At 42.1% G+C, this 27,756-nt stretch overlaps 1 protein-coding gene across 2 annotated transcripts in view; it reads left to right on the top strand.

Moving 5' to 3' along the window:
- The window catches only part of SRBD1 (S1 RNA binding domain 1), a 759,215-nt gene that overhangs the window by 145,321 nt on the left and 586,138 nt on the right, over positions 1–27,756 (top strand). For both annotated transcript variants that reach the window (XM_069234013.1, XM_069234012.1), the window contains exon 6: positions 5,164–5,330. In XM_069234013.1, the coding sequence (XP_069090114.1) occupies positions 5,164–5,330 (167 nt within the window). The remainder of the gene's footprint in view (positions 1–5,163; positions 5,331–27,756) is intronic.

Raw genomic sequence — 27,756 nt, 5'->3', positions numbered from 1 at the left:
CTGGACATGAGGTTCAACATCTGGCGGGTTCTCTGAACACCAGAGCAGACTAACTCAGCCGTCGATGCATAGCCGATCGCGAATGGCGTCTCCATCCGGTGGTGGCTCAAGGTCTCTTTCAGCAGTGGGGAGAGCCTTGGTTAGATCTGTTCGATTCCGCAGAGAACGTGCAATGTCAGGTGTTTAGCGCTTTGAAGTTTCAAAGGTGGCACTCACTCGGCGATGCTTTTCATCTCAAGTGGACCTCAGGCCTCCTTTACCCTTTTTCCCCCTATATCACTTCTGTCCAGAGTTCTCAAGAAGATCAAGAACGGCCGGGCCCAAGTAATCTTAGTGGTTCCAAACTGGGCACGGAGAGTATGGTCTCAAGAGCTACCGAGCCTGGCCACCGATCCTCCACTCAGACTGCCCCTTCGGGGGGATCTTCTGTCGCAGCAACAGGGGGACTGTTCTCCACCCAAACCTGTCCAATCTCCGCCTTTATGCTTGGAGATTGAGCAACGGCAGTTGACGGCTTTTGACCTTCCACCCAAAGTCTGTGATGTAATCCTGGCAGCCAGGCGTCCCTTCACCAAAATGGTATACGCCTGTCGGCATAAATGTGTGGCATGGTGTAAATCTGTTGATCCCCTGTCTGCTTCTCTTTCTGAGGTTCTTTTATTTATTCATTCTTTGGCTCAGCAGGGCTCTGCTTTGGGCACCCTTAAGGGCTATTTATCGGCTATCTCAGCCTTTCTTACGTTACATGATCAGCCTTTAAGTCTCCTATTGTTAGTAGATTCCTTAAGGGCCTCACCCATTTGTTTCCTCCCACTCCATTTATCATGCCTCAGTGGGACCTCAATCTTGTCCTTACTTACTTAATGTGTGCCCCCTTTGAGCCGATGCACACTTGTCCCTTGCAGCTCTTTACTTTCAAAAGTGTTTTTCTTGTTGCCCTCACTACTGCTCACCGAGTGAGTGAGCTTCAGGCTCTATCTTCTGACTGACGTCACTGTGCTGAGGCTGCGTCTATGTACTACTCCCAACGTCATCGCGGTGACTACAACGCTAACCACGGCCTCAGAGTCGACCGACGCCACTTAACGACGTGCAAGGGTATTGCTCGAAGAAAAATCTCCAGATCCAGTCTGACGCCTGGGGGGAAATTCGAAGGTAAGGAATCTGCAACTAGAAGTCTAAGGTTAGGAATCTGCAACTAGAATATGTCTCTACCAGATATATCTTTACAGAAGGTAAGTAACTTGTACATTATGTGCACTCCTCTCTTTGTGCTGCTTTTGTATTACGACAGCACCTTGCTCCAGAAAAGGCTCTTCAGTGTGGTAGTGCAATAGTCATTAATCACACTGCATCAGGGTCTAAGATGGGTGGAGAATGGGTGAGTGGGAGGTTAGTTCTGTGCATTGGGAGCACAGTATGTGGATCATAAAGGTGGTGCAAGGTGGGTGAAGTTGTTTGCTTAATCCCTGCTGCAGATCAGGTGGTGGTTGGTCCCTTTAGTGCACCATAACAATGTACATTTGTAACTGTGCACTCATTCCATTGTTCCAACAATGGTAGAATAGTCATAAGTGCCACATTGAAACACATGATTTTTAAAGCCCTTGCAGAGCTCTTTTGCATTATCAAGAACCTTTGCCAGGCAGTCACATACATCGTCGTAGTGAACCTCAGTTACTACATTTTTTTTAAGGAGCTCAAGGATCACTTCAAACAAAAAGCAGACGCTCATTCATATTTTATATAGAAAAAAAAATTCTACTAAATTATACAGTGTTATTCTTTGTTTTCTCTTCTTATCCAGTCCTTTTTGTACAAAAAAAAGCTTTGTTTATATTTATTCAACACTGTTATAGTAGAAAATATGTATTGCCTGTCTTGAAATTTTGGTGATGCCCCCACATGTAAACCGATATATTTACCAAGACACTTAGGGGGGGTCGTTCAAGTTTGGCGGATGGAAAAGGCTGTCCGCCCAACTCCCGCGGTCAGGTTACAGCCAGTGCAGTCTCATTCCTGTGGGCCCCATTAGGAGTTTCCCGCTGGGTCAGCGGCTGACCCAGTGGGAATTGGCCTACAATATTGACGCCAGCTCATAATAGTGCCGGCGGCAATGCTGTAGTTTGTAGGGTGTACCAACAACCATCGCGATTTTCACTGTCTGCAAAGCAGAAAGTGAATATCATGACGGGACTGGCCTTGGGGGTCCCCAGGGCTGGGCATGGGGGCCCCTGCACTGCCTATGCCAAGTGCACAGACCGTGCAGGGGTCCCCCTGGGGCACCCTGCACCCCGTCTTCACCAGCCTTTACATGGTGGGTCTACCGCCATGTAATCGCCAGCAGAGAAGGGACTTGTAATCCCCAGGATTAGGACCAGCAGCACCGACAGACTGACGAAAAGCCGTGATCTGGCAGTGCTGGCGGTCCAACTGTGGCTCAGCCGCCACATTCGTAATGTGGCTGCTGGATCTCCACATTGGCGACGGTCCAACCCCCACCACGACAATGGCGGTCTAAAGACCGCCAGGGTCATAAAGTTGCCCTTAGTGCCTCTTTTAGCCCCTGGTTTTGGGGATGCCTTTCAAAAAGTGCATTCTTTCTATGGCATATTCACTTTCAACAAGTATGAATGCAAGGTGGGCAGCCATGTTGTTGTTGTTCATTATTTTTTGTTGTTTTTCAGAACCAGTCACCCAAACCGTGATTTGCTTAAGAAGCCAAATGACTTCCTCACACAGGGAGAATTCTGCCTGCCTATGGAGGCCATTGTTACTTTTCTTTGCCCATGCCAGGCTAGGCTGACCCAGGCCAGTAAAGTGTAATGTGGAAGGCCTGTCGTGAAAAGAACAAGCCTTCCCACATACAGAGATATGTGGATTGTGAAAGGTTTCTGCCAGTAGTGGCTCCACCGGCAATCTCCTGGCATTTTTCACACCCCTAATGGTGTAGACGCACGAGTCGTTCACCACTCTTGTTCATGTTGCCAAGGCATGGTTGCCCATGACTTTATTGCACCCAGTTTTGTCACTTCCCGTCTTGTCATTGAGCTCCCCCATCAGTACGGCATCAAGGCATTTCTGTAGAATGGACTGGAGTCTGTTGTAAAAATGTTCTTTTTCCTCTTTTTTGCTGTCATTTGTAGGTGCATAGCACTGGATAACATTCATGTTGATCCTCTTTTTCTTTGTTCGAAACGTCTTTGTGATGATTCTGAGACAGTGAGCTTCCCATGCAATCAAAGCTTTGTTGGTGGTTAGTATCACTGCTACTCCTTAAATATGTGAGGCGTTCTCTTCCTCGTGTCTAAGAATACACCAGCTTTTCTTCTGGAGCCAGTCTTTTCTGTCCGGACTATGTCCATCTGGTGTCGCTGATGCCAAGCAGGGCAAGTTTGTATTTTTTCATCTCCGCTGCCCCTTGGGCTGTCATGCCTGTCTCATACATGGTCCTTATGTTTCATATCCTGATGGTGATGGTGTTGGTTGAAAAAAGGTGAATCGACTTTGTGGTTTCCAGGGATCTCTGGCTTTCACCACAAGATGACATAGCTCTCCATGAAGGAAATTCCTCTTTCCCCAAGTACAGGATGTCTTTTTGTCTTTCAGTTGAAGTTTCTGTAGCTAGGAGTTTTTTTCTACATGGTGAGGTAGCTAACTACCCATAGCCCTCCTCTTTTTTGCATCTGGGCATGAGATTGGCCATGGCAGAACAGGCCTCAATACTCACGAGGGAAAAACCAAGATCGTCAAGGCTAACACCATCAGCACAACTGCAGCCACTCTTACAGGCGGTGCACTGTGAGAGGTTGAGGCCTTCACCTACCTGGGCAGTTCCATAGACAAGCAGGGTGGCCCAGACGCCGACATCAAGGCAAGAATCTGCAAAGCAAGGGCTGTCTTCATTCAGCTAAAGGCAATCTAGGGCTCCAAGGACCTGACGCTGCACACCAAGATCAGGCTTTTAACACCAACAAAAATTCAATCCTTCTGTATGAAGCAGAAACTTGGAGGACAACAGTGACCACCAACAACAACAAAGTCCAGACCTTCATTAACATCTACCTGTGGAAAATCCTTAAAATTTGCTGGCCAAACACCATCAGCACCAACAACCTTTGGCAGCAGACGTTCCAACTCCCTGCTCATGAAGAAATCATGAAAAGATCCAGGGGCTGGATAAGTCACACCCTCCACAGGCCTGCATCAAACACAACCAGGCAAGCCTGACCTGAAAACCGCAAGGGAAAAGGAAAAGAGGCAGGACAAGCAACACCTGGCATCGAGGCCTGGAGGCTGACTTCAAGGGAATGGGTTACACCTGTAGTCAGATTGAAAGAAAAGCCCAGGACAGAGGTGGCAGGAGAGTTCTGGTTGATAGCTTACACCCCCGGAGTTGTCATAGGCATAAGTAAGTAATGGTGTAGGGAATCACAAGTATGGCAGAGTTCCCATTCCATTAGTTTATGGCAGAGCTGCTGCATGACCAAACTCTAAATGAGGCCCTTAGTACTTACCCAGGGTAATTTTGATACGTTTTGGATGGCCTTGTCAGATTTACATTTTCCACCAACCATCTGACTTTTTTGTTTACTATACTAAACCTAAATTGTTCCCTCCCTGTTGTGTTTTTTTTCCTAAAACAGGTCTAGGTGGCAAGTCTTTTAGTCCATTGATGATATTTATTACTGCAAAAATGTGGTGGTTGGAGTTTATCTTTTTCACTTGAAGCAGAATATGCTCCACTGGAAACCCTTTGAAATTAAGGTGTTCAGAAGCCAAGTAACTTGTGAGACAGGAAAGTTGAGAAATGAATCTAAAGTTATCTTGTGGTTACAGCTGTGACAAGGAAGCAGAGTTGGGGAGACATGCTATTAATTCACCCTTATAACCCTTGTGGATGTATTTAAGTAGTCTCATTGGATACTTAAAAATAAAGTTCTTGAGTATGACAGCTGCTAAAAAGTAAGTTATGTTTATCATTGAGTTTTTTAAATGTATTTTTGAATTTAATTGAGTGTGATGTAAAAGGTTTTCTCAATTCAGTGAAAATGCTGGTATGTCTTATTGAGTAACTTAATATACTTTCTTTCATCATGAATGTTACCGATGAAAAATTAATTTCAGAGCAAGAGTTTCTAGCTAATTGACATTTCTGTTTAGGTGTTGTCGGAGAGAACCAATATTGAAATGTGGGTATGTGCCAACATAATTAACCTTTTCCAAGATGAAAACACAATCCCCTTCATTGCCCGATATCGAAAAGAGCTTATCAACAATATGGATGCTGATGCGTTGCGCGAAGCACATCAAGCGTTAGAAGAACAATGGTAAGAAATTGAATGCAGCTAGTGCAAAATTCAGCAATATTTTTTACTGGAAATTTACCTCTTATGTACTTATGTTTTTTACTGTTGTTATGGCTATTAAAACCAGACAAGTGATCCTTGATTTTGTGTGCTAAACTCCACCCTGTCTTCAAATTACTGTTTATGCTGGATCGTTAGTGCTAAGTAATAATGGATGCACCCCAAATTTTTCCCCTGAGAGATTTTGTCAGCAAAAACCTGACCACATTTATTGGGGAAAACGGTCGGGTAAAAAGGCACATCTTCTGAAAATTGGTAGAAAAAACACTTATTTCACAACTTAAGAAATCAGACAATTACTACATCTTGTAAATACCCAACAATGAGCTAACAGCAAATTCTAGTTGTGACAGTTGCCACCTGCATTCCGTCCAACTCAGAATGAGGCTCTAAAGCTTTAATTACAAATCACACCTTCTGTTAGCACATTATGTTAAAAACATTTAAACTTCCTTGGTAGTCTGAAGCTTTGACTTGGTCATGGGTTTAATCATGATCATCCATCCATGATATCTTGCTGCTTTTGGTAGCCGGTTATGTCTGTCTAAATGTTCCAGGTTCGACCTATGCTGGTCAAACAAGGAACACTTTTTGCCAAATATCATGGATGGATTGTCTCATTGAAACTTAGTATCTCTATAATACAAATGGATTGATATAAACTCATCTGTTTGAGAGAGGAGAGTTGATTTGAGAGAGGGAAGTTGATTGGGTAAACTCTGCTTTAATGTCCAAACCTCAAATTAGTATTTCATACAAAAGGATTCAGGCTGGTAATCTTTGACAGAACCATGGGAAGTGATTATGGCATGGCAAAAAAAGGCATTCTGCAGTGGGAAAAAGATCACAGGTAGGAACACATTTTTGCCCCACTTGCAATAGTACAAGTCCATAGTCCTGACCGGAATATGACGATGCTACCCCAAACAAGGTCTCCACATTGTGGTGCTGATTTTGCTTTTCTTTGGTATTGTTTCTCATAAAGGACTACTGGCAGCCTGAACCCGAAGGGCCTGAGAGGGTAGTGTTGATCACTGGTCCTTTGCTCGATCACCACCTGCTGTAGGGCCATTCCATTTAAAGGACAGTGGATGGAACAATGCCTCTACCCTAGTTTGTCCTTGGTTTCATAGGAAAATGCCATAATAGCAAATGGCTTTGTAGGCACATGCCCATGTAAGGAACAGAAATGTATTCTATTGGATGATGGGAATAAAAAATAAATGCCACCTCAGCCATGTTAGAACCTATTACTTCTGGAACCATGGGACTACTGACCTTTTACAAAAATGAACACAGATGTGTAAATTGAAAGACACAAACGGGAGGGTTTTTGTTCCCTGGACTTGTAGAAGAGGACATTTTATCCAGTTTGAGTAGTAGAGTGTCATCTACTTAGTCCTACATGCCAATGTTTGGAAACACATATGAGGAGACTGAAAGATATAAACAGGACCATTTATTTTAACAACATCTTGCTGTACTGAGGAGGGGGTTTTATGAATGAGAAAGTTAAAGCGCTATTTTTCATAAAAATATATTGTCAGTCCCCTAACCTGAAGCCGAAGTTTGAATGTGTATGGTAATTTTTGAATAGTCAATAATTTCTTTATTTAGCATAATAGCATAAAACATAAATAAATATAATAATTCATAAAACTGACATGGAGCATAACTTACAGCCTCATAGTTATTAGTAATGCATATCAATTTCTAATGTGTAATGCACTCTTAATAAAATTCAATATTACATGACATATCTGTATTGACAAAAGTCTTTCTAGAACATCATAGCAGGCTTATATTGTGCAAAACCAGCCTGACTCAATAATGGTACTAGAAACATTAATCTTGAGATTAAAATTAGTGGGCAAAACAGGCTAAAGTTACACGTGCTTTGCTTTGAAACATAATTACAATGACATGGGTGTAAATCATTTTTCCATGTTCCTTGGATGGAGAGCAGCTTTAACATACATAAAATGTAATAAAAAAGGAGTTAAATAAAAACAGTTGCTTGAATTCTTAAACCAAATTTGGTATGGTTCAGTGTGTTTCACTATAACCATATGGATATATGTCTTCACAGACTTCAGTCACAATACACTGCGTAATCTTTCGTTCATACAGAGGTCTGCATGGCGAGATCTTACAATATCTTTAGCACTACATTTTTTTGACAGGGGATGGGAGAACCTTTCTAAAGATCCCAGCCTATCAAATGGTGCGTTTATATCTGGCAACCATAATAGATATATATTTTTTTTTTTTTCGGGCGCAGCCCTAAAACATAGGGCAAGTCAATTAAAATCCTGATTACATCATTACTTAAAATACAATATGCTCAAGATATAAAATAGAAGTATCATCATCTCATAATTCTGATGAGACATACAAAGCAACATTGTACAATATAACAGCAATTCTCGCAATACCCGAAGATGCAACTAATTGCATTTCTTGGGGATGCGTGCCTTCCCAATCCTAAGTACATATTAGATAACACTTGCGTATTCCAACCATATAGTCAATAATTTAGAACAATTTAATCCTTATAAAATTACCTGATTAATTAACCCTCACATACCAACTCTCTCATCCCTTACAAGGCACCAGAGAGCCCCATAAAGGAACCTCGTATTTCATTAAAAAATTGGCCTAAGGCATGTCACGTTCAAAAATCTCATATCTACCAGCAGATTGAGAGCTTGATCCCGATTAATAACATTATATTCCCTAAAATTTGGCTTTAAAAACTTTTTCTGTTCATCTAAGAACCACAAGTAATCCAGTAAAATACTTTGGGCACAACATTTTTGTTTGAAGCCGCATGCTAATATGCCCAGATCATCCTTCATTATGGCTCTTGTTTTCAGATCCATATTGCATGGGTTTAGCCCAACCCTAAATTTTAGCACTGCGTCCTTTCATTTAGGATTAGGCAAAGCCTCTATACAGCGAAACATATGCTAATTTCTCCACCTACGCACCATAAACTGGGTAGATATTTTCCCCTCCAAATAACCTAAATCCTCTTCTCTGGCACTTTTATTTACCACGGCGCACATCTCCTGCTTTGGGATTTGTTCTCTGCACCACTGACTGGCAGCTAAACCCAAAGTAACGCAGATGTTCTCTAGCTGACCTCTCACTTGGGAGGCCCAATTGAAATCACTTATTCCTATTTCCCTTTTACATAGGCACACAATTTTGGGGATAACCCCTCCAGACTGACTCAACCAAAATGTCAATGCTGCTTGTATTTTCAAATAACTCCACTCCGTCATTTGGCATTCAGCCCTTATAGCCTGAATTATACTTGAGGGGGAAAGCGTAAGGAGTTGTTTCACACATTTACCCTATTCCATATCCCAAGTCGAAGTCCCAGCAAAAGTTAAAAATTTCACCCCATATTGAAATTGAGGATGCACCATGACTTTGAGGATGCACCATGACTTTAAACGTAGAAAGTACGGAACGAAGAGAGGGCCTTCAGTACTTCTGACTAAACTGCTTTAATCTCCAAACCAATGTTAATGCCATGGATTCTGGTGACTCGATATGCTCTTGCCATCTTAATTCAGAGTCAAACTATATATCTAAATATTTATATTTATGAACCATTTCTACTCTATCACCTCCCAGGTACCAGGGAAATAGTGCCTTCATTTTTCCCAACACCATTATTTTTGTCAATCCAAATTAACTGTAAGCTTTTTACTTTGACAGTAAATATGAAAAACATCTCATTTTCTTTGCAATCCCAACTCCGTCATATCAACTATCACCAAGTCATCACTGTATAATAAACAAGAAATATGGGTCCCATCCATTTTTGGCCATAAACCCCTAGTCTCCTTTAATATGTTTGGCAAATCAGACAAAAATATGGCAAACAATAGGGGGGCCAAGACACAACCTTGTCGCAGCCCATTCTTAATTGGGATCTTCTTTGATAATGACCCACCGGTATCTGAAATCACTTGGGCCTAATTTTGCGTGTGTAGTCCCTGGAGGAGACAAGGTAGTTCAGAATCGATCCTGAGCCGCCTCAACATATCCCACAACAAGCTCCAATCTACCAGATCAAAAGCGGCACGAAAATTCACAAAGCAACAAAATGTACAACCTCGTACCTCTATTGATTTTTTTGCCATTGCCCAGGGACTAAAACAGTAGTCTATTGTAGGGTGACCTTCCTTGAAGCCACCTTGCTCTATTGGAATCAGATTATTTAAATCTACCCAGGACTTCATTAGACCTAGCAATAGCTTAGTAAAAACTTTTTCACCCACGTCCAACAGGCTGATTAGGTGATAATTCTTTGTGTTGCATCATTCTTCTTATAAATTGGCCTAATTATTGCGCCCTTCCACCTCTCAGGGACGCAGCCAGAATGAAAAATGTTATGAAAGATAACATAAAAGAGTCTTGCCCACCAATCAACATTATTTTTTATTATTACCACTGGAAGGTTATCTGGGCCAGGTGATTTAGTTAACTTAAGAGCCGCAATTATTTATTTTATCTTTTGAAGGGAAAAATATGACCTTATACCACCACATACCTCAACTTTATTGTCCTGGTCTAACCTGAAATCCTTCCCTCCATATAAATTGCCCAAATGCTTATTCTAATCGTCTTCTCCAACCAGACACCGCATATTCCCAGAGGCTTTCCCCTCCCTCACCAACTGCCAAAAAATCCTAATATTGCGAGTTCCTATCACATCTAACATAACTTTCCAATTCATATTATGTACTCCTTTTTCCTTTTTCTCAATATATTTTTATAATCTTGTTTAGCTATACGGAGCTTCTGTCAAGTTCCCTTAGAGCACCTTTTCATAAATTCCCTTTCCAACTTCTGCACCTTCAATTTCTGGATCCTACACTCTTGATTAAGCCAGGTATTTTTATCATCCCTTCTAACTTGTCCCTGATCTTTATTCACATGCATTATTTATAATTTTTCTTTCAGACAATCTACCACTTGTTCAATTACCCTTCCATATCCCATAAACACGTCTTTCTGACCTTCAGTCAAGCTGAAACCCCTATAATTTATCATCAGGTCATTAAGTACTTTTGATCTATTCTCTGTGATACAGGTGGTTATCCGACATGAGTACGCTACCTGCAATTAAACCATCCTGTCTCTTAGATTTTAATTTCCTGCCCGGAGTGTTAACTGAAGGGGCCAGTGATCACTACCGTCTAAGTGCACAACTTCAAATCCCACCACTTCCTTAAAATGCCAGACGTTTACGAAGGCATAATCAATTGGGCAAACCTGACTACCTACTCGGCAGGGCATTCATATATCTATTGACACAAAACAATCCTAAAGTGCCTAAAATTCTTACTAAGGCCCTATCATGGGAAGGGCCTTAGTAACAATTTTATCTAGGGAAAATAGCTTGTGGCGCATGTGCTGCGCCCAATAACTCTTTATACGATTTGTCACTGATTGTTGGATCTAATTTGTAATTAAAATCTCCTAAGATCAATACCAGTTGCTCTACTTTATTTATACATATTGCGTCCAAATCTTCTTCAAGCAGACCCATCTGGGTATCATAATGTGCTGTCATCCCTGGCTGGATATATACATTGATTCCAGTGAGCTGCCTTGACCCTCCAATATCATTATAAAGGTTGACCTGACCAGCTAGTAGCCAACAACTCTTTGTTTTTATGTTTATAAATCTGTGAGCTATTCTGGACGAGGTCAAAGTAATTAAGCCATCCCAGGGTTGTCCTTGGCTTAGACAGGTAGCATCCTTAAAGAGTCTTAGAAAGTCATCTTCTAGTTCAGGTCCTTCACTCAGCCAAGATTCCTGGAAACACACAATATCATATTTCTCCAACCTCTCTTTAAATGAATTTTTTAAAATGTTTCTTATATCCTCCTAAATTCCAGGGAAAAACCAAGAGGCTACGCAAAGTAACTAATCCATAGTCCAAATCGCTCAGCTCACCCCCACTATAATCTTCAAGGGGGTGTAAAAGGGGGTCAAAACGGTTCCTCAACATTGGGCCTTTGGGTCGGCTACTATGGTCACCCTTAGCCTGTCCTTGCTTCCATCCACACACGTTCTTGGATTTTGAGTGCCTACTAGATTATATTCTACTTGATTTGGGAGCAGCCCGGCGTGACAATTGGGGGCTCTATAACTTCTTTCTACGTTCTCAAATTTCCTCCATTGAACCAGTCTTATGCCCTGCTTCTCTAGTTCCTTCTCCACCCTCAATACCAATTGTCGAACGAATCCTGAATAAAAAAGGGCTTTTATTACCTCATTCCCTACAAGATTTGTCGTGAGCCCTATGTGCCTCATATCCTCTAACCCGATCCCACATAAACTGGGACATTTACCCATAATGTCTAATAGATGGAAGCGATTCGAGGACTTAATCTTCTTCCGCTGCTTCCTCCCAATCTCCCTTCCACAGGGTTCCAAGTATACCCATAGACTCTCACTTTCATTGGCCCTCTATCTTCCGCATGTTTCCGTGAACCCCAAAGAATGATGCAGGACCACCCTTCTCCTGTTGTTCTTAACTTACTCCCCCCCTGTTTTTTATACTAATTACCTTTCTTTTGATACCAGTAGCTTCCTTACTTTCCTCCATTACGATTCCTTGGGAGTACCTATTCTCCTTTACTAACTGCATGTCTTTAGTGTCTACTACTCTAGGTCCCCTTTGAGTCGCACTCCCCCTCTTGGAGGTGCCCGCTTCATGCCTCTGTCGTGGGGCTACTCCTAAAATCTTATGCCAATCTGCCACCCCCCCCCTCCCTTTTCATGGGCTTTTTCCTTTTACTATCCCTCTATTTACATCTTAATACAGTAAAATAGGGTATACAACCCCTTACTTCCCAACCTCAACCTCTTTTTATCACCAGCAAAGGCTGTTTTGAGATATATTCCGATTACAGGTTTGTTATATTTATAGGCCCTCCTTCAATACTTTCTACAGGCGTACCCACCTCCTGGTCCCTTTTCTCTGGTACTAGCCACACCAGTGCTGGCATACAGTCGTTTATTTGTTTTAACTCTTTCGTAATCCCCTGTAGTTGATTTTTATGTGATTTACGTAGTCCATTATTCACCATCAATACTTCTAAAGTGGCCTGTAAGGTTTTCTGCATTAAGAACATTCCTTCTAATAAAGATGCTGCTGGAGTTGCAGTAGTATTGATACCTAGTGCAGACTGCCTAGCGACAGAGGGGGAAGCATCCATTCCGGGAGCACCTCTACCTTCCCTTTCTAACCCCTCCCTCTCAATTGTAGTACAGAATGGGGATCTTTCATCCATCATGTAGTTATTAACCACAAGGGAGGAGAGGCAAGGTGATGAGAATAACCTAGGCTCCGGTAAGAGCACCTCCCCTGTTTTCCTACCCATCCCTTCTCCTGAGGATAGAGCTCCATTCTGTAAGGAATCCAAAGTAATAGAATCACTTGCTACAAACCGTTCATTTTCTCTCTGATCAACTTTTGAGGTTGTTGTTTTCTTTTAGTATCTTGGGATACATTGGCATTCTTTTTAAAATACTTCCCCACAAATTATTTAATTGATAAACCCAAAGGCGTTACACCAGTTTCTTCCCTGATGTCTGTCGGGCATCCTCAGGTTGCAAGATAGGAAACGTATCTCCTCCTTCAGGACTAATATCAATATCTTCTGAGGGTTGTCGCTCCTTAGAGATTCGCTTTTCCCTAGTGTTGTCTTTCAAACCCTTCTTCAGGCCACACACCCACGTGTCCGTATTTTACTCAAGGGCATTCCTTATTTCTGTTTTCCCAAGACATAATTGGGCTATATGACTGAAGGAACTTGCCTCCTCCTCTAAATTCTGTATTGCCACTACAGCTGCCTCCAAACACCATGTTACTTATCCACCAACGGGCTTACTCCATGTCAAGAGCTCCAAGGTCAGTCTCTAACACTCTGCTCCAGCACGGTTTCAACTGTTCCACAATTTTGACTCCTGCTGCTGCACAACTTCTGTGATTTCCACGGCATCTGTAACTCCCAGCAGGATACAGGAAATCGGAGCCCTGGATCGTAATGCAGGCACACAAAGGCTCAAGAGACACAAAGATGCGTGTGGCAGGCATGAGCACAGTAGTGGCAAAGGTGTAATATGCATTAATCTATTGACTCAGCTCGTCTCGTACAATGAGGCAAGAAAGTCTACGTAATTCTTCAATCAACTACAGATGATTCTGCTTCAACTAGATATACGAGGGGCAAGTCACTTTTCTCCAAAGTTGAGTAAAGTTCTCACTAGTGTTGTACAAGGAGTACTCTCACCCTGTAGTCACTGGCAAACATCCCAAGTTGAATTATAAGCGGTGTTAGGTAGCCTTGCTGCGCTTCAGGTCCTGCCTCTTATTATTATGCTAATAAAGGCTGAGCTTACAGTCACGTGGTATTCTAATTACTGCTCGTATATTCAAGCTCTAAGGATGAAAAAGTCTTAACTGCCCCATCACATAGGTATAATGTTCTGTAAAATGTGCTCAGAGGCAAGCATAGACAAGGCACTGAGTTTTAAGGGGCCGATAAGCAGAGCCTGAGGAGGCGGCACTCAATCTCCCCACAAAAGATGGGTGCCCCTCGCACACCGGCCGTAATCCCCAGACATCGAGCACACCCAACACTTTGGGGCACTTTACAACAGAAATATGTCAGAAACTTGTCACCCCCTATCCAAATCCTACCTCTTGGCAGGGTGTGTCTCGTACTGCCCCCCTCGCTTCTTCCTCCTGCATTAAGATCAGGAAGGGGATTTTCTGTGTTCTTAAAATTGTGCACAGCGGCGAAGGGCATGCTTACCTACTAAGTCGGCATTGTGCGCCCTCTTTTCCCTGTGCACCGTGCTTCTGCCTGCAGGTTGCATTCAGTCCTCGCTCGGGCTGTGCAGTACAGGGGAACGGGCACAACTCCCAAACTATGCTGTGCCTCTGCCTCCCTAAACGTGCCTTGTGCCAATCTCCACAAATGCACCGGCTGCAGCTCCTCCCGTGGTCTGGGAGAGATGCCTCGCCTTGCACAGCAGGCGCAAGGACAGCGACGAAGGATGACAGAAGCCGGAAGAGAGCAGGCGTCAATCAGCAGAACCAATAAAGGTGAAGTAAATCAAATGTTTGACAGGAACCATGATAAATTCCATATATACTCGTCTTAGTCACTGGCATGCCGTTTGAGTCATTCCGAGTTCACAGAGTGTCAGGTGAGGTCAGTCAGTGTATGGTAATTCCTCAAGGATGGTGAAGTGATATTCAAGCCATTGGTCCCAGGAGGTCAATGAAGATGAACAATCTGATTTAAAGATGTTTTTATTATTTTCCAATGGCAGTGCATAGGCATATATTAAAAATAACAGGATTAGAAGAGATTGCATAGTCACCATGTTTCAGAGATTTTGTTTCGTGGATAATTACCCAGATAAATGATCATAGTTTTTTATTTGTGGACAGATGTTCATTCAGTAGAAAATTATCCAGATAAATGATCATGAGTCACAGTTCTTTAATTTTTAAAGATGAAGTTTGAATGAAGGCAATATGGCCTTTGTACTTCCCACTCCAAATCTCAAGTAACGAGTTCTGGAAAAGTACTAGATAGCGATTTGGTATTGATTTCTGAGGGTTATCCCACTGTGGAGTCACAAACCACTTTGTCTGTATTATTGAACATATATTGAGTTTTATGTTTAAATTGGACAGTATGCAATGTCTAACTCCTATGCATCCTCCTGAACTGCCACTGTACCCTATTGATCTCTTTGGTGTTTTTTTACTCATTTAATCTGTATTAGAATGTATTAATCTAAGAGCTTGTTTGCTGGGTAAGAGATGTAAAGTGTATTTTATGATCCTTGCTCAGATTAAAAATGTTCTTTTCAGTAGACTTGTTTGCAGCCTCGACCTGTAGGCAGAGATCGTTAATGATCTTTATTGGTGTCCCTGAACCATTCCCTCATCTGCTTCAGTCGGTCCACCAAACACCGGTGAGATAGTTTGCGGTGGATGCCTGAAGATAGCTGAACCATGCTTTACTTATTGCTATCCAATGCTGAAGTTGTCAAAGCTGGATAAAGAGTAGTGTAAGAGCTGAACCCTGAAGACTAGTTTAAAATCTTTATCTGTGGGAAGGCTTGACTCTTTCCTTTCGATGATGCTGATCCCTTGTTTCGGACCTTTTCCTAAATAAACTAGATGGGCTCAGCCTAGGTTTCAGAATGGGGCATGCCAGATGTTTAGGTTCTACAACATTAGGCATATGCTTATAGTTCTCACTGCTGACCACCTCTTAATTGAGAGAGTGCCTCTTAAACAAACTGTTCATTATGTCCACTATGCCATGGCATGGGCAGACTCCACCAATATTATCACTACCAAGGGAGTTCTTGGAGTATGACGGTCTGAAAGAAGAGTGGGTGGGGCAGGTTCAATTAATAGAAAGATAATATTTTTTATAATTGAAAAGAAGGCTGCTTCTCCTTGCAAAGTGCAATGCTTACCCCCTAGCCACCCACTACCACAACTTGGACACCACACACTTCCTTTTTGCCTAGGCCATGACCTCAGAAGTCTGTCAGTGTTCAAGTTATGAATGCACATGTCCCTTTGTTGATCAACTTCTCTCAAGTACCAGAATGACCATCTCGAGCCAGACCTTGTGCCTGTTCAAAAGTGCAGTCAGGAGCCCTATTCACTGACTTCTCTGAATTTGTTGAACTCTCCAAACCCTCCTCCAGTCTCTTACGTTTTGCAGCTACCTCCTCACGCTTTCTTAGTTGAGTAGTTCCAACAATACTTTCTACAGTGCTTCAGTTGCTACATATGCCTGGTTAGTTTTATGCACTTTTGATTGCGCTGCCCTTTGATACCTGGAACAGGAATAAGCAGGAGAACATTTGATATAGGAGTCCAGCCCCCTTCCCTAGTAGCTAAGCAGAGTTGGTACAGTCTGTGTCAATCTCTGATACTGTGACTGGATGCAGAGCCACAAAATGGAGGCTATGATTGTGGATAGCTGCCAAAGGAGCAGATCGCTGTTGAGCAGGGGCACATTTACTGATTCACTTTCAGTCTTCCGTACAGTTGTATAGCCCTATGACAGCACAACTGATCCAGGTTGACGTTGACCGATTTGATTGTAATTAAAGATCTTGTCCAAGTATGTTGGTCGGACCACGCCTTAGTGCCATTTGAATTACCAAGAATTAAATCAGCCCCTGTGGAAATAGGTAAGGAGAAAAGTAGACTAGGTAGAGCCTGGTTTAATCTAGGGAAGTTGAACGATGCTAACATATTTGAGGTTCAGAGTTGCTTTAAGGAGGAGGAGGACTCAGTGCAAGAAAATTATGTTTGACTTCAAGAGGTCATTAAGGAAACTCTGGATAAAATAATCCCGATTACACCTGTTAAATCTAAACCAAGACACTCAGCCCCCTGATTTACAACAACTCTGAAGGAACTTGAACACAGATGTAGACAGTTGGAAAGCCAATGGCATAGAACAAATATGCATGAGGATAAGATGGCCGTGAAAGAAGCCCTAAATCAGCATAAGAGTGAGATCAGGAATTCAAAAAAATTCTAATATGCTATAACAATTACGGAAGCTGCTAATAAGACTAAGAAAATATTCATGATAGTAAGAGATTTGACAAAACCAGAGTGTGCTAAAAGTATGGTTACTCCATCACAGGAATTATGTGATAAGCTGTCAGACCACTTTCATAATACGAGTGAGAGTATTTTGAAAGATAAAGAAGAGAAATTGGTCGTTAATGGTAACCCCCAGGTGGAGGAGAGTCTGTTTTTTATAATTCCACCACATGATTTAGTGGATAAGGATCACGACACGCCTGAAAATCTGGACCTTATGGAGCCGGGTAAACTAGACATCCTAGAGCCTATGAACAGTGAAGTATTCAGGAAACTGGCTTTGTCTGTTTCTCCTGGCTCTGCATTACACCCTATTCCACATAAGTCATAGAATGACTGGGCAGATGATCTATACCTTGGCCTATTGAGGGTGTGTAATTAGTCGCTAAGAACAGGTAAGATCCCTTCCAGTTGTAAGAAGGCCCTATGCAAACCTTTATTAAAGAAGTCAGCAGCTGACATTAATGATCTTTGCAATTCCTGGTCCATTTCACAACTTCCATATCTGATACAGATTGTTGAGAAGTATGTCAGTAGAAAATTGGCAACATTTCTGAAAAATAGCAGCATCTTGGAGAGTGAACAGACGGCTTTTAGACCAGCACATGGAACTGAAACTGCTCTAATTCATGCATTAGATGAACTAAAATGATTGTTAATAATGGTAAGGTGGCTGTATTAATTTTGTAACATGTATCTGCCACCTTCAATACAGTTGACCACTCAACTATACTGGAGAGATTGAAGGAATTTGGAGTGGCAGGCATAGTTTTGGATTGGGTTAACTCATACTTAAGTGATAGATATCAGTCAATCGCAATTCCCCCTTTTCAATCTAAATTTAGAAAGATGTGTCATGCAGTCCCACAGGGATCGTTATTGAGACCAATTATATCTGCAGCCACTATTGAAGATAATTGGATCTTATGGGATCACGTTTGCCAATTATGCTGACGACATGCAAATTATTTTATCATTGGATAATAATGGTCCCCCTCATTTAGACAGGCTGCATGCCTGTCTATTGAATACAGCAAGTTGGCTAAAACAGAATAAACTAAAATGTTATGAGGGCAAGACAGAGTTTTTATGTTGCACATCGCAGAAATGTGTTTTTCTTTTCCAGGCAAGTTTTAACCCTGGAACAGCTCAGGCACTATGGAGACTGCACATTATGTTCGTAATTTGGGAGTCCTGATAGACGAAGATCTTACAATGGAAACGTGTGTGAATAAAACATTGTCTATTTGTTATGGACTGTTGAAGAATCTTAAGAAAATTGTTGGTCTGCTACTCCAACCAGCAAGGAATTTTGGTGATTCAGAGCATAGTGCGTAGTAGATTAGATTACTGCAATGCACTGTGCGAGGTATTCCCGACTACTTAATGAAAAGACTAGAAAGGATAAAAAAAAATGGCAGCAAAACTGGCTTTAAATAAGTCTAGGTTTGACTCAGCCGGAGCTGCTTTAAGAGAGCTTCATTGGCTTCGAATGAAGGAGAGAATCTTTTTTAAAGCAATGTATACTATTTTTAAAGTCAGGAATAAAACGGGTCCTTCACTTTTAGAAGACAAAGTTAGTCAGTACAGACTGCAGAGACAGCTACGATCTGCAGCAGCAATCTTGATCTGTGTACCCAGGTTTAATAAGATATGGTGGCAGATCTTTTCAGGTGACAGCTGCCCAGTGGTGGAATAAGTTAACACCTTTTCTTCGGATAGAAGAAACGCTGTTTAGTTTTAGGAGAAAGTTGAAGACCTGGCTCTTTCCTAAGTAGGAAGGAGCTCCTGGGTTTCAGTATGATACGAGTGAGCTGTTGCCCAATGTTTTTTTTCTCTTGGCTGATACTGCAATTGCTCATTTTAACTGGTGTTTATTACTGATATTTTTTAGCACCAAGATACCTGTTTAGGTGAATGCTGCGCTTTATAAATATGTTATAGTAATAATAATAATGTCCTGAGAGGCTGCGAGGGTGGCTTAACCTGAAACAGGCTAGCCAGATGAGGAAAATGAGGAGAGACATTTTCATAATATTTAAGAGCCACTACAGTCAATGCTGCAGATATACAGATTGCCCACTAGCATTTGAGGAGCAGAGTAAGTTGATGGACGGCAGCAACAGCACTGATGCTGATTGCCAGTAGAGAGGTGGAATGGATATAAAGGAGACAAGAGCTCAGATTTAAGCACAGGGAGTGCAGACATAGAGTATATGCATAGAATGCTGAACAGCAGTCAGTTCACTAAAACATCTGGTCAAATCTTGGTTAGATTCTACTAAAAAAGAGCTCGGTAGGAACCAGCTATCGCTGGTTTAAAGTGACGGCCATCTTTTCATCAGACTGAACTGTATCGTAAACTGCATACTGAACAAAAAGGTATCCCTCTGCCAGAAGAGACACTTTTCAAGAAGGAGGTTGATATGTGCCATGCTGATACACCAACTCATTGGGAGGCAGGGTAATAATATATATTTTTAAATAAATAATCCTCACCCACTCTAGTGGCATGCTTCATCATAGGGTTGACCCTTACCCCTAAAAGACAGGGTGGGCTCAACCATGTTCCAGGGAGCTCTTTGTATAGTATTATCTAGGGGGTGTAACAACTAAATAAACATTTCTCACCACTCCCAAGGTATCCCTTTATTGGTGTGGGCGGATGGGAATGGATTAAAATAACTATAAAGGGGCACTGAGGAAATTATGGTCCTATGACCCTTATATTGCCAACTTGTTTCTGCCCTACATTACTAGCCTTTTAAGGTCCTGGGCATTCGTCAGGGGGGGGGGGGGGGGGGATATTTTTCTAGCACTCCCCTGGTGACGTATATTAAGTCCTCAGGACATTTCATGTGGCATGCATGCATGCATGCATAACTAAATTAAGGCATGCAAAGGCAGTTGATGCCTGCCTATCCAAAGGTACCCTAGTGCTGCATAAATGTTGCCCTGTCGTCAAACAATTGTCAAGGTTACCGTACGTAACACCTATTGTGCTGCACCTCTCCGTGGCTTGTGGCTTCCCTCATAAACAGCATAGTCTGATCTAAATCCTCTGTCTGAGCTGGGTCAAATCCTTTTTGGCAAATCACACTCTGTGTAATTCACCTTTCATTTTTCCTCTTTCCCTCCACTATGTTTACTTGTGGAGTCCCTCAGCAATCCTCTCTCAATCCTGTGCTCTTCATTGACAATCTTTACTTGGGTGTTTTGACAGAAAGCAAAGGATGTCTTGGGGGCACTTATGCCTCTAGGAACTCTGCTTTTCTTGCCAACTTAGTTTTTTATTAGCCTACCTTCTGTGATTTCTGAGATGACCTCATATGTTTTTATGCTATGAGTCATTCGAAAAGTCTTAACTGTCCACTTTAGACAGAAATTAGTAGGTCAACCTTTGACCCTCCTTGATTTCCTTTATTTTCATCTCCATAAATATTTGGTGTTGCACTTCCGTGTAATGAGAACAATGAGACACATTTTCTTTTGAGACTGTCAGTTCTCAGTCTTTATCAGGTAACCATCTGTTGGCATACTGAAATGGAAAGAGGGTTGATTTTAAAGTGATGTGTATTACTTTAGAGCCTCGCCATGGAGCGTTTCACCTGCTTTTCATTGTGCACTGCCTCCTTCTCGTGGTTAGGCAAGCATGACTTGCTCTTCGTATCCATATCAAGGAGGTTAGTGAGGTGCTCACCCACTTATTCATAACCCCAGATCCTGGCCTGAGATTGAACCTTTTTGTACAGTAGCATAGTTCATTTTTTATGTATCAATTTTGTTTTGAAATGCAGCCTTCTCCTGTAAGTTTGATTACATGTCTACTACTACCCAGTAATAATTCCCTAGGAAATCTTAGCAATATTGTTGTGTTTTAAGACCTCTTTCTACTGCGCAGCAGTATGAAAATTCAAAGTTTTAGTCAGCTAAACTTAGAAGGAAAGGACAGTGTTTTGTTTAGACACTCAGTGAAGGACAAATTAACGCTGGCCATAGAACTTGGACTGCTGGGAATGTGTGGGTTGCTCTGTGAGAAAATATAATCAGAGAAAGGATTTTAGGCCTTAGTATGTCAGCTTGTAATGTAGGGTGTGTGAGACTAATTCTCAACAGTTTTAGAAGCATATTTCTTGTTCAGTTTTCTTTTGTTCACCTTTGACAGTATTCTAATAATCATTGTCATAATTGCTATGCATTTGATGTGTACCAGTATATTGTATAATAAATATATAAAAGGTATTACAATGTGTTATTTGCTGACTTCTTGCAGCCTTTCTGGAGACTCTATCAATAATTTCTGCTGAGTCTTTGGCAGGTTTACTCGATTCTTCATACTGCCCAACCTTCGACGGTAGCCCGCGAGGTGGGAAGGAGTCGAGTGGTATGTGTCTGCTTCTTCACCTCAGGAGCCACTGGGGAATGCCTAAGTACTTGGGAGTAACAGGACATACACTAGGTCATCCAAAAATATTTATGCATGTGACAGGATGGGAGGATGAGTCTTGTCCTATCTAGCAGAAAAAAATCTTCTTTTTCAGAAAAGCCCTCAAACCCTGGATTAATTCCTTCATTATCTAATAGTGCTATGTTGCTGTCTTTTCTATTTTCGTCTTTCTTGGTTTTTATGACTGTATTGCCAGAACTCCTACTCACGCACCGTGTGACAATTTTTACTTTTAAAGTGGTGCTTTGATTCTTTTCTTTCATTCATTTCATTCACAAATCATTATTGCAGACAAAGTTGTCAACCGTCTTATGTTCTTAAAACTCGAGAGCCGTATTTAGGGGTAACCCACACATTGATTCTAGTCTTCTAAGAAACTGCCTCCTGGACATCCAGCAATGGATTTATGTATTTTAAAAAGTTTGGATGTAAACCTTTTTTAAAGCATAGTGGGGTGTTAAAAGTCATATGATACAATTCTTCAAGAAGTAACACAAGCAGAAACGAAAAAGAAACAATTCAAATATTAACTACAATGATTTTAATAGTCTAAAAAGAAGAGACAAAAATGTATCAACTCATACTGCAATTTGAAAGAAATAAGCCACAAGGAAAGCCATCTTAAAGCCTTTGTATAGAACAGCACTTATGCTGAAAGCTGCATTCTAATTGGTGAGTAGTTTCACAAGCAGCTAGGCATTGAGGAGAAAGCTCAGTTGAGTATGTGAATGTGCTTACATTGGCTGTATGACATTACATAACTACCAAGTACCACGCATGCCTTTACCACATATTATTTGCCCCGCGTATGCCTTTTACCACGCTTATGCCTTTACCACACAGGTAAGTATAATTAAGGTAAGTGATATATATATATAATTTGTTTTCTTTTTATAACATGGTATAGATAGGTAGTTCTAGTTTGGACCTAGCTACCATAAGAGAAGCTTTTTGTTTTGCCAATAACTTTGGCGTCGGTTGACAAATCTTCACAAAATTTTAAAAACTAGAACACACCTGAGTTCTGCTGCTATTTGAAAGTTTCGGGTTGAATCGTCAAGCAGGGGCCAGGAAAAAAGGGGGTGTTCCAGAACACATCTTTCCCATGCAGTTTCCCATAAGGATTTTAGACATGACTATAGCCCGAACTGCTGGATGAAATTACTCCAAATTTGGCTGAAAGCTAGCTCTTGGTCCAGAAATAGACCTTTTTGTGATTTGGTGTAAATCAGTTAAGTAGTTGCAGAGTTTTTAAAGAAAACACAAAATTGTATATCTGAAGACGTGGATGCTCTGTGGATCCAACAGATCTCATGCATGAAATTATGCCAGCCATTTTGGGACTCGGACTCAGCTGAGTCCCAAATAAAAAGTTATTAAAAAAAAAAAAAAATGAAAAGGGGACAGGTTAGGAATACCCTGACCCCCAGGCCTGGTGGTGGGGACACTGCCTGGGCCAAAACGCATTTTTTAAAAAAGTTTGTGTCTCAAAACCACAAAGGACCTGTGGGTCCCAGCAGAAATTAAAAATAAAAACAAGCATGGTCTCCGGCGCTTGTATAAACGTAGCCCTTGGATGGGCCAGTGTTCCAGGGGCAAGTGTTAATGATGGGGAGGGGACACACGTGGACCCCCCCTTCCCAATGGCTGATCTCGGCCCTGGGAACCACCACCTCCCTGGGGCAGACTAAATAAAATAGAGATGAAGGGAGGGGCCATATCCCCCCCGCTCCTTGGCTGTTATCGGCCCCAGGGACCACCACCTCCCTGGGGCAGGCCCTTTTATAACAAATGGAGGGGCCATGCGGTGTTGCCCCCACCCCTAATGGTCCTGGGGACTGCCACAACTAAAGGGCTGGGTCCCTATGTCCCGAGGTGCACACCTTCACAACATAGTAGTTTGCTGTTGCTTGGCGTGAACTATGACAGCTCCCGCCAAGTGAGAGCAAACTCTAAGTCCGCTCCCAGCAACCTGGAGGAGAAAAACTGCTCCCGCCCAGTGGGTGCAGACTTGATGACACAGGGAGTATTATTTTTTGCTGCTCCTTTCGTGTGGGAGCAATGCCGGCTCCCTCTGGAGGTGGGGAGCCAGCAAAGACTGTGGGGGAATCAAGGGTCCTTCTGTTGCCCCAAGACCGCACACTGGGTGCCTTTGATGGGGCCAGAGCACCCAAGAACAAGTGGCTAGGCCCTGGGGGGTGGGGTCCCTAGGGACAAATTTGGCCTGGAAAGGGGCACCTCATGGCCCAACCCCATTAAAATAATTGGCTGGTCCCCAGGGGATGGGGTACCCGGGGCCAAAAGCAGCCAGGGGAGGGGGGGGGCAATATGGCCCCCCTCTCCCTTTCAATAATTGGTTGGACCCCAGAGCGAAAATCGGCCCTGGGAGAAGGGGCTACATGTCCCTCTATGTCTTTTATTAATTGGCTGGGCACCAAGGCCAAAAACAGCCCAGGGACGGGGCCCACACGGCCACCCTACTCTTTCACTAATTGGTGGCCCTGGGGCATGGGGTCCCGTGTCCAAAATTGGCCCGGGGAGGGGGGCTGCATGACCCACCTTCCCCTTTTATGAATTGCCGGGCCCAGGGGGATTGGGTCCCTGGGCCAAAAATCGGCCCAGGGAGTGGGGCCACAAGGCCCCTCTCTTCTTTAACGAGTTAGCTATCTTCCTACCTCTATACCTACTTCTATAACTCTATGTATTGACCCATGTTCTCTCTTTCAACGTAACATGAAAAATGAACTGTTCTTGGATGCCTTCTTTTGAAAGCTGTCATTGCTTCTTACTCTCTCTTCAGTCTAAGTATACTGCCCAGTACATTGTTAAGAATATAATTCTGAAACTGCATTCATCATCATGAGTGGCTTAGATTCTGTCTCCTTCTAATGTAACCTAATGCAAATGCTGAAATAACATCTCAGTGAGAAGGGGAAGAAGATTGGACGCACTATACCTGGTTATAGTTTGGAGTCCATGAAATAGTTGACTATGTTGCCCTTGCTTCAACCCTGTAGTAGGAGGGTCTTATCAGTGTATTCACCTACTTGTTGCTTTTATTTTTTCTGATGAAAGCTCCATTCAACTTTATTTCATCTGCCTCTCCTCCGCTCCCATGCCTCAGTCTCCTCTCACACTAACCTTCACAGACAGGCCCGTCCTTTAGCATCATGATCTGCGATCAAAGCCAGAAAGAATCATCATTGTTGCAGCTGGAAATCTCTCAATTTACTTGATCGTTGTACTTTGGTGCTTAGATGGCAGTCAGAGGAGGTCTTTGCTGGTGGGCATAAACTAGCAGGTGTGTGTAGCAGGATAATGCATAGTAACAACAGTAGTAAGTGCAGAAGTCTTGGTTCATTCTAGTCCATAGGTAACCCAGGTATAAGACCACTTTAATACGTTACAATGCCAGAATGCTGCCCTTTAAGTCAGAGGAGATGGAATTGAAGTTATCTAGAAGGAATCAAAGGTTCCATTTGACACAAGCTACAGTGAGAGGTTGCTGCAGTTTTCTTATCCAAGTTTAGGTCAGTGATCTGAAGAAGTTACACAAGTACTGTGCCCTAAACCTGCATATCCTTTAAATCCATTCCCCATCTAATACAAGCATGTTTGTTCTATCAGGAGAACACAGCCAGTGTGAGTGACACAAGAGTCTGCTCAATGGCTTTCAGAATAACAGATAGGCGGCTCTCCCTGCCTTCTGCCCACTCCGGGAGACAAGGTTTCTGGACTCGGAAGAAGCTGGGAGCAGTATTAGCACCCGTGTCACTAACGTCCAGATCACCACCCCTAATCTGACCAGTCAGATGCTATACTCAACAAACATCAATTAATCACCTTGTCATTAGAGTAATTAAAAGAGACGTTGATTGCTATTTTTCCAATTGCAGCCTTCAGTTATTTGTGAATTTACAGTGTTTTTCAGTAAAACAGGAAACAAAAACTGGTGTCAGGATTGGAAATACATCATATTTGTTGTATATTCCACTTACATTTTCATGTTTTCAGCAAGTATTTTTTGTGTCTGGTGGTGTATTTTCCACACTATTTAAAAAAATAAAATCCTTGGAAATCACTGTTTAGATGGCAGTCTCATAAAAACACAAGCAACTGTTTTCCAGTTTATACTCAGTTTGTTGATTCTTTTGAAGTACATGCATAGCATACAACTCTACTTAAAGGTTAACTATATGTTCTCCCCCCCCCCGTTGGCGGTTGTTAAAATACCTACTTGCGACAATTTACACTCCAAATATAGTGAAGGTAGTGAAGTATAGATATACTATACTAACGCCACATCTACTTACTGTGTACTACTAATACTGTGCAGATCGAACTCTTGGTGTTGATATTATTACAGGTCGATGTTTAAGTTTGGTATTTTATAAGACCACCCCATTTGCAGTGGTGTAGGTAGATGGTCCTAGGAACGGCCATTCTCTTTTTGCTTGTATCCATCCCAGTCTGTTTTAGGCTTTTCCTTATGTCCACCCCTTCTCACCCTCTCAGACGGCCCCTCATATTGCTCTCTGCCTCTCACATTCGGTTACAATGTGTCGTATAAGAATCTAGTGCATCTACAGCTTTGGAGGTAATTGACGTGTTCCTTTCTAATTATTACGACGTTGTAAGGATACCTTGGAAACACTCTTAAATTGCACGGATTAACTCACATCCCTGCATTCTTAAACACCCGAGACCTGATTACTTAAAAATGGGTCCCTGCTGATTTTCTGCACTCATTTCATGCCTACTAGAAGTGGCACTTGTACTGTGTGGATATTCATTGTTAAAATGAGCCCCTATGTCAAGTGTGACACATGCCTTTCAAACTTTGTAACCATCATGCTGCATTCTTGCTCTTGCAGGTCTGCATTTAGCATTATATGTATGGTCTTACAATTCCAGATTGCACGTTGCTAAAAAGCTAGAACCCACCGAAGGCATCACACCTGACATTGGGCCACCTGACATATATGAATGTTGGTATTCCTCTGTTTTTTGATGTGGAAAGTGTTGCTTAATGCACTCGCACAGCACATGGTGCCTTCGTACTTTGCAGAGGTATCTGCTACTTCATCACACAATGAATGATTAAAATATGGGATGGTTGTCATGTGTCCCAACTAGGGAGTGGCTTACGAACAAGGGGCCAGATGTATCAAGGTTTTTTGCATTCGCAAACGGTGCTAATGCCCGTTTGCGAATGCAAAAAGCCATTTCAGAATGTATGAAAGACATTCTGAACGCAATTTTAAGGAATCGCTAAAATAGCGATTCCTTAAAATTGCGACCCTGTTTAGAGAGTCGCAAATTGCCACTCTCTAAATAAGAAATCGCAAATAAGGATTCCTTATTTGTGATTCCTTAGCACATGTATGAAGCAATTCCTAAATGCGATTTGGGCATTTAGGAATCGCTACTTACCACTAAGTTGAACTTGGTGGTAACCATGTGCAAATTTAAAAAATGCATTTAAAATGCATTTTTAAAATTTACATGTAAAGCACACATGCCCTTTTGGCATGTGTGCACTTTACATGGTGAAAAAAATACTTTTGGGGTGCAGCAGAGGGGGCCTTAGGCCCCCAGCACCCTGGGGTTTTGCTTTTCCAAAATTGCGATTTCTAGTTAAGAAATCACAATTTTGGAAATGCAAAAAATTCGCAGATATGGGCCAACAGGCCCATAGGTGCGAATGGTGCCGGTATTGCAATTTGCGATTTTTAAGAAATCGCTATTATCGATACACAAATGTAATACATGGCATTTTGCGAGTCGGAAATAGCGATTTCTTAAAAATCGCAAATTCCGAATCGCAAAAGGCCTTCATGATACATCTGGCCCAAGGAATCTTATGATTTTGCCAATCAGCGAAAGAATAAAAGCACTGCTCCAAGACTAAATATGATTTAATTTTTTTCCACCTTAAAGACAATACTAGATGGAATGTGAAACGCAAGTAATCTTAGATCGCTTTCCTTGCTACTAGCTTTGCGTTGGCCCCTTTGAGAAGAAAACTAAAATAATACGTGCCCTCTCATTACGTTTCCTAATATGGCATTTACTTTCATGGTACTGCAGGGACGTTTTTATCTGCCCTGCTGGTGTTCATAGATTTAAACTGCAGCTCAACTTTATTTAGTGAGTCTTGTTACTTCAGCTCACTCTCTCATGGTTTTTTTCGTATGGATATATTCTTAAAGGGGTGCAAATGTGATCCCTCCTCCAATTTGATGAC

The sequence above is a fragment of the Pleurodeles waltl genome, chromosome 5, assembly GCF_031143425.1.
Source record: "Pleurodeles waltl isolate 20211129_DDA chromosome 5, aPleWal1.hap1.20221129, whole genome shotgun sequence".
Lineage (NCBI taxonomy): Eukaryota > Metazoa > Chordata > Amphibia > Caudata > Salamandridae > Pleurodeles > Pleurodeles waltl.
The sequence above is the reverse complement of the archived record's forward strand: the minus strand, read 5'-3'. Positions and strand labels throughout refer to the sequence as shown.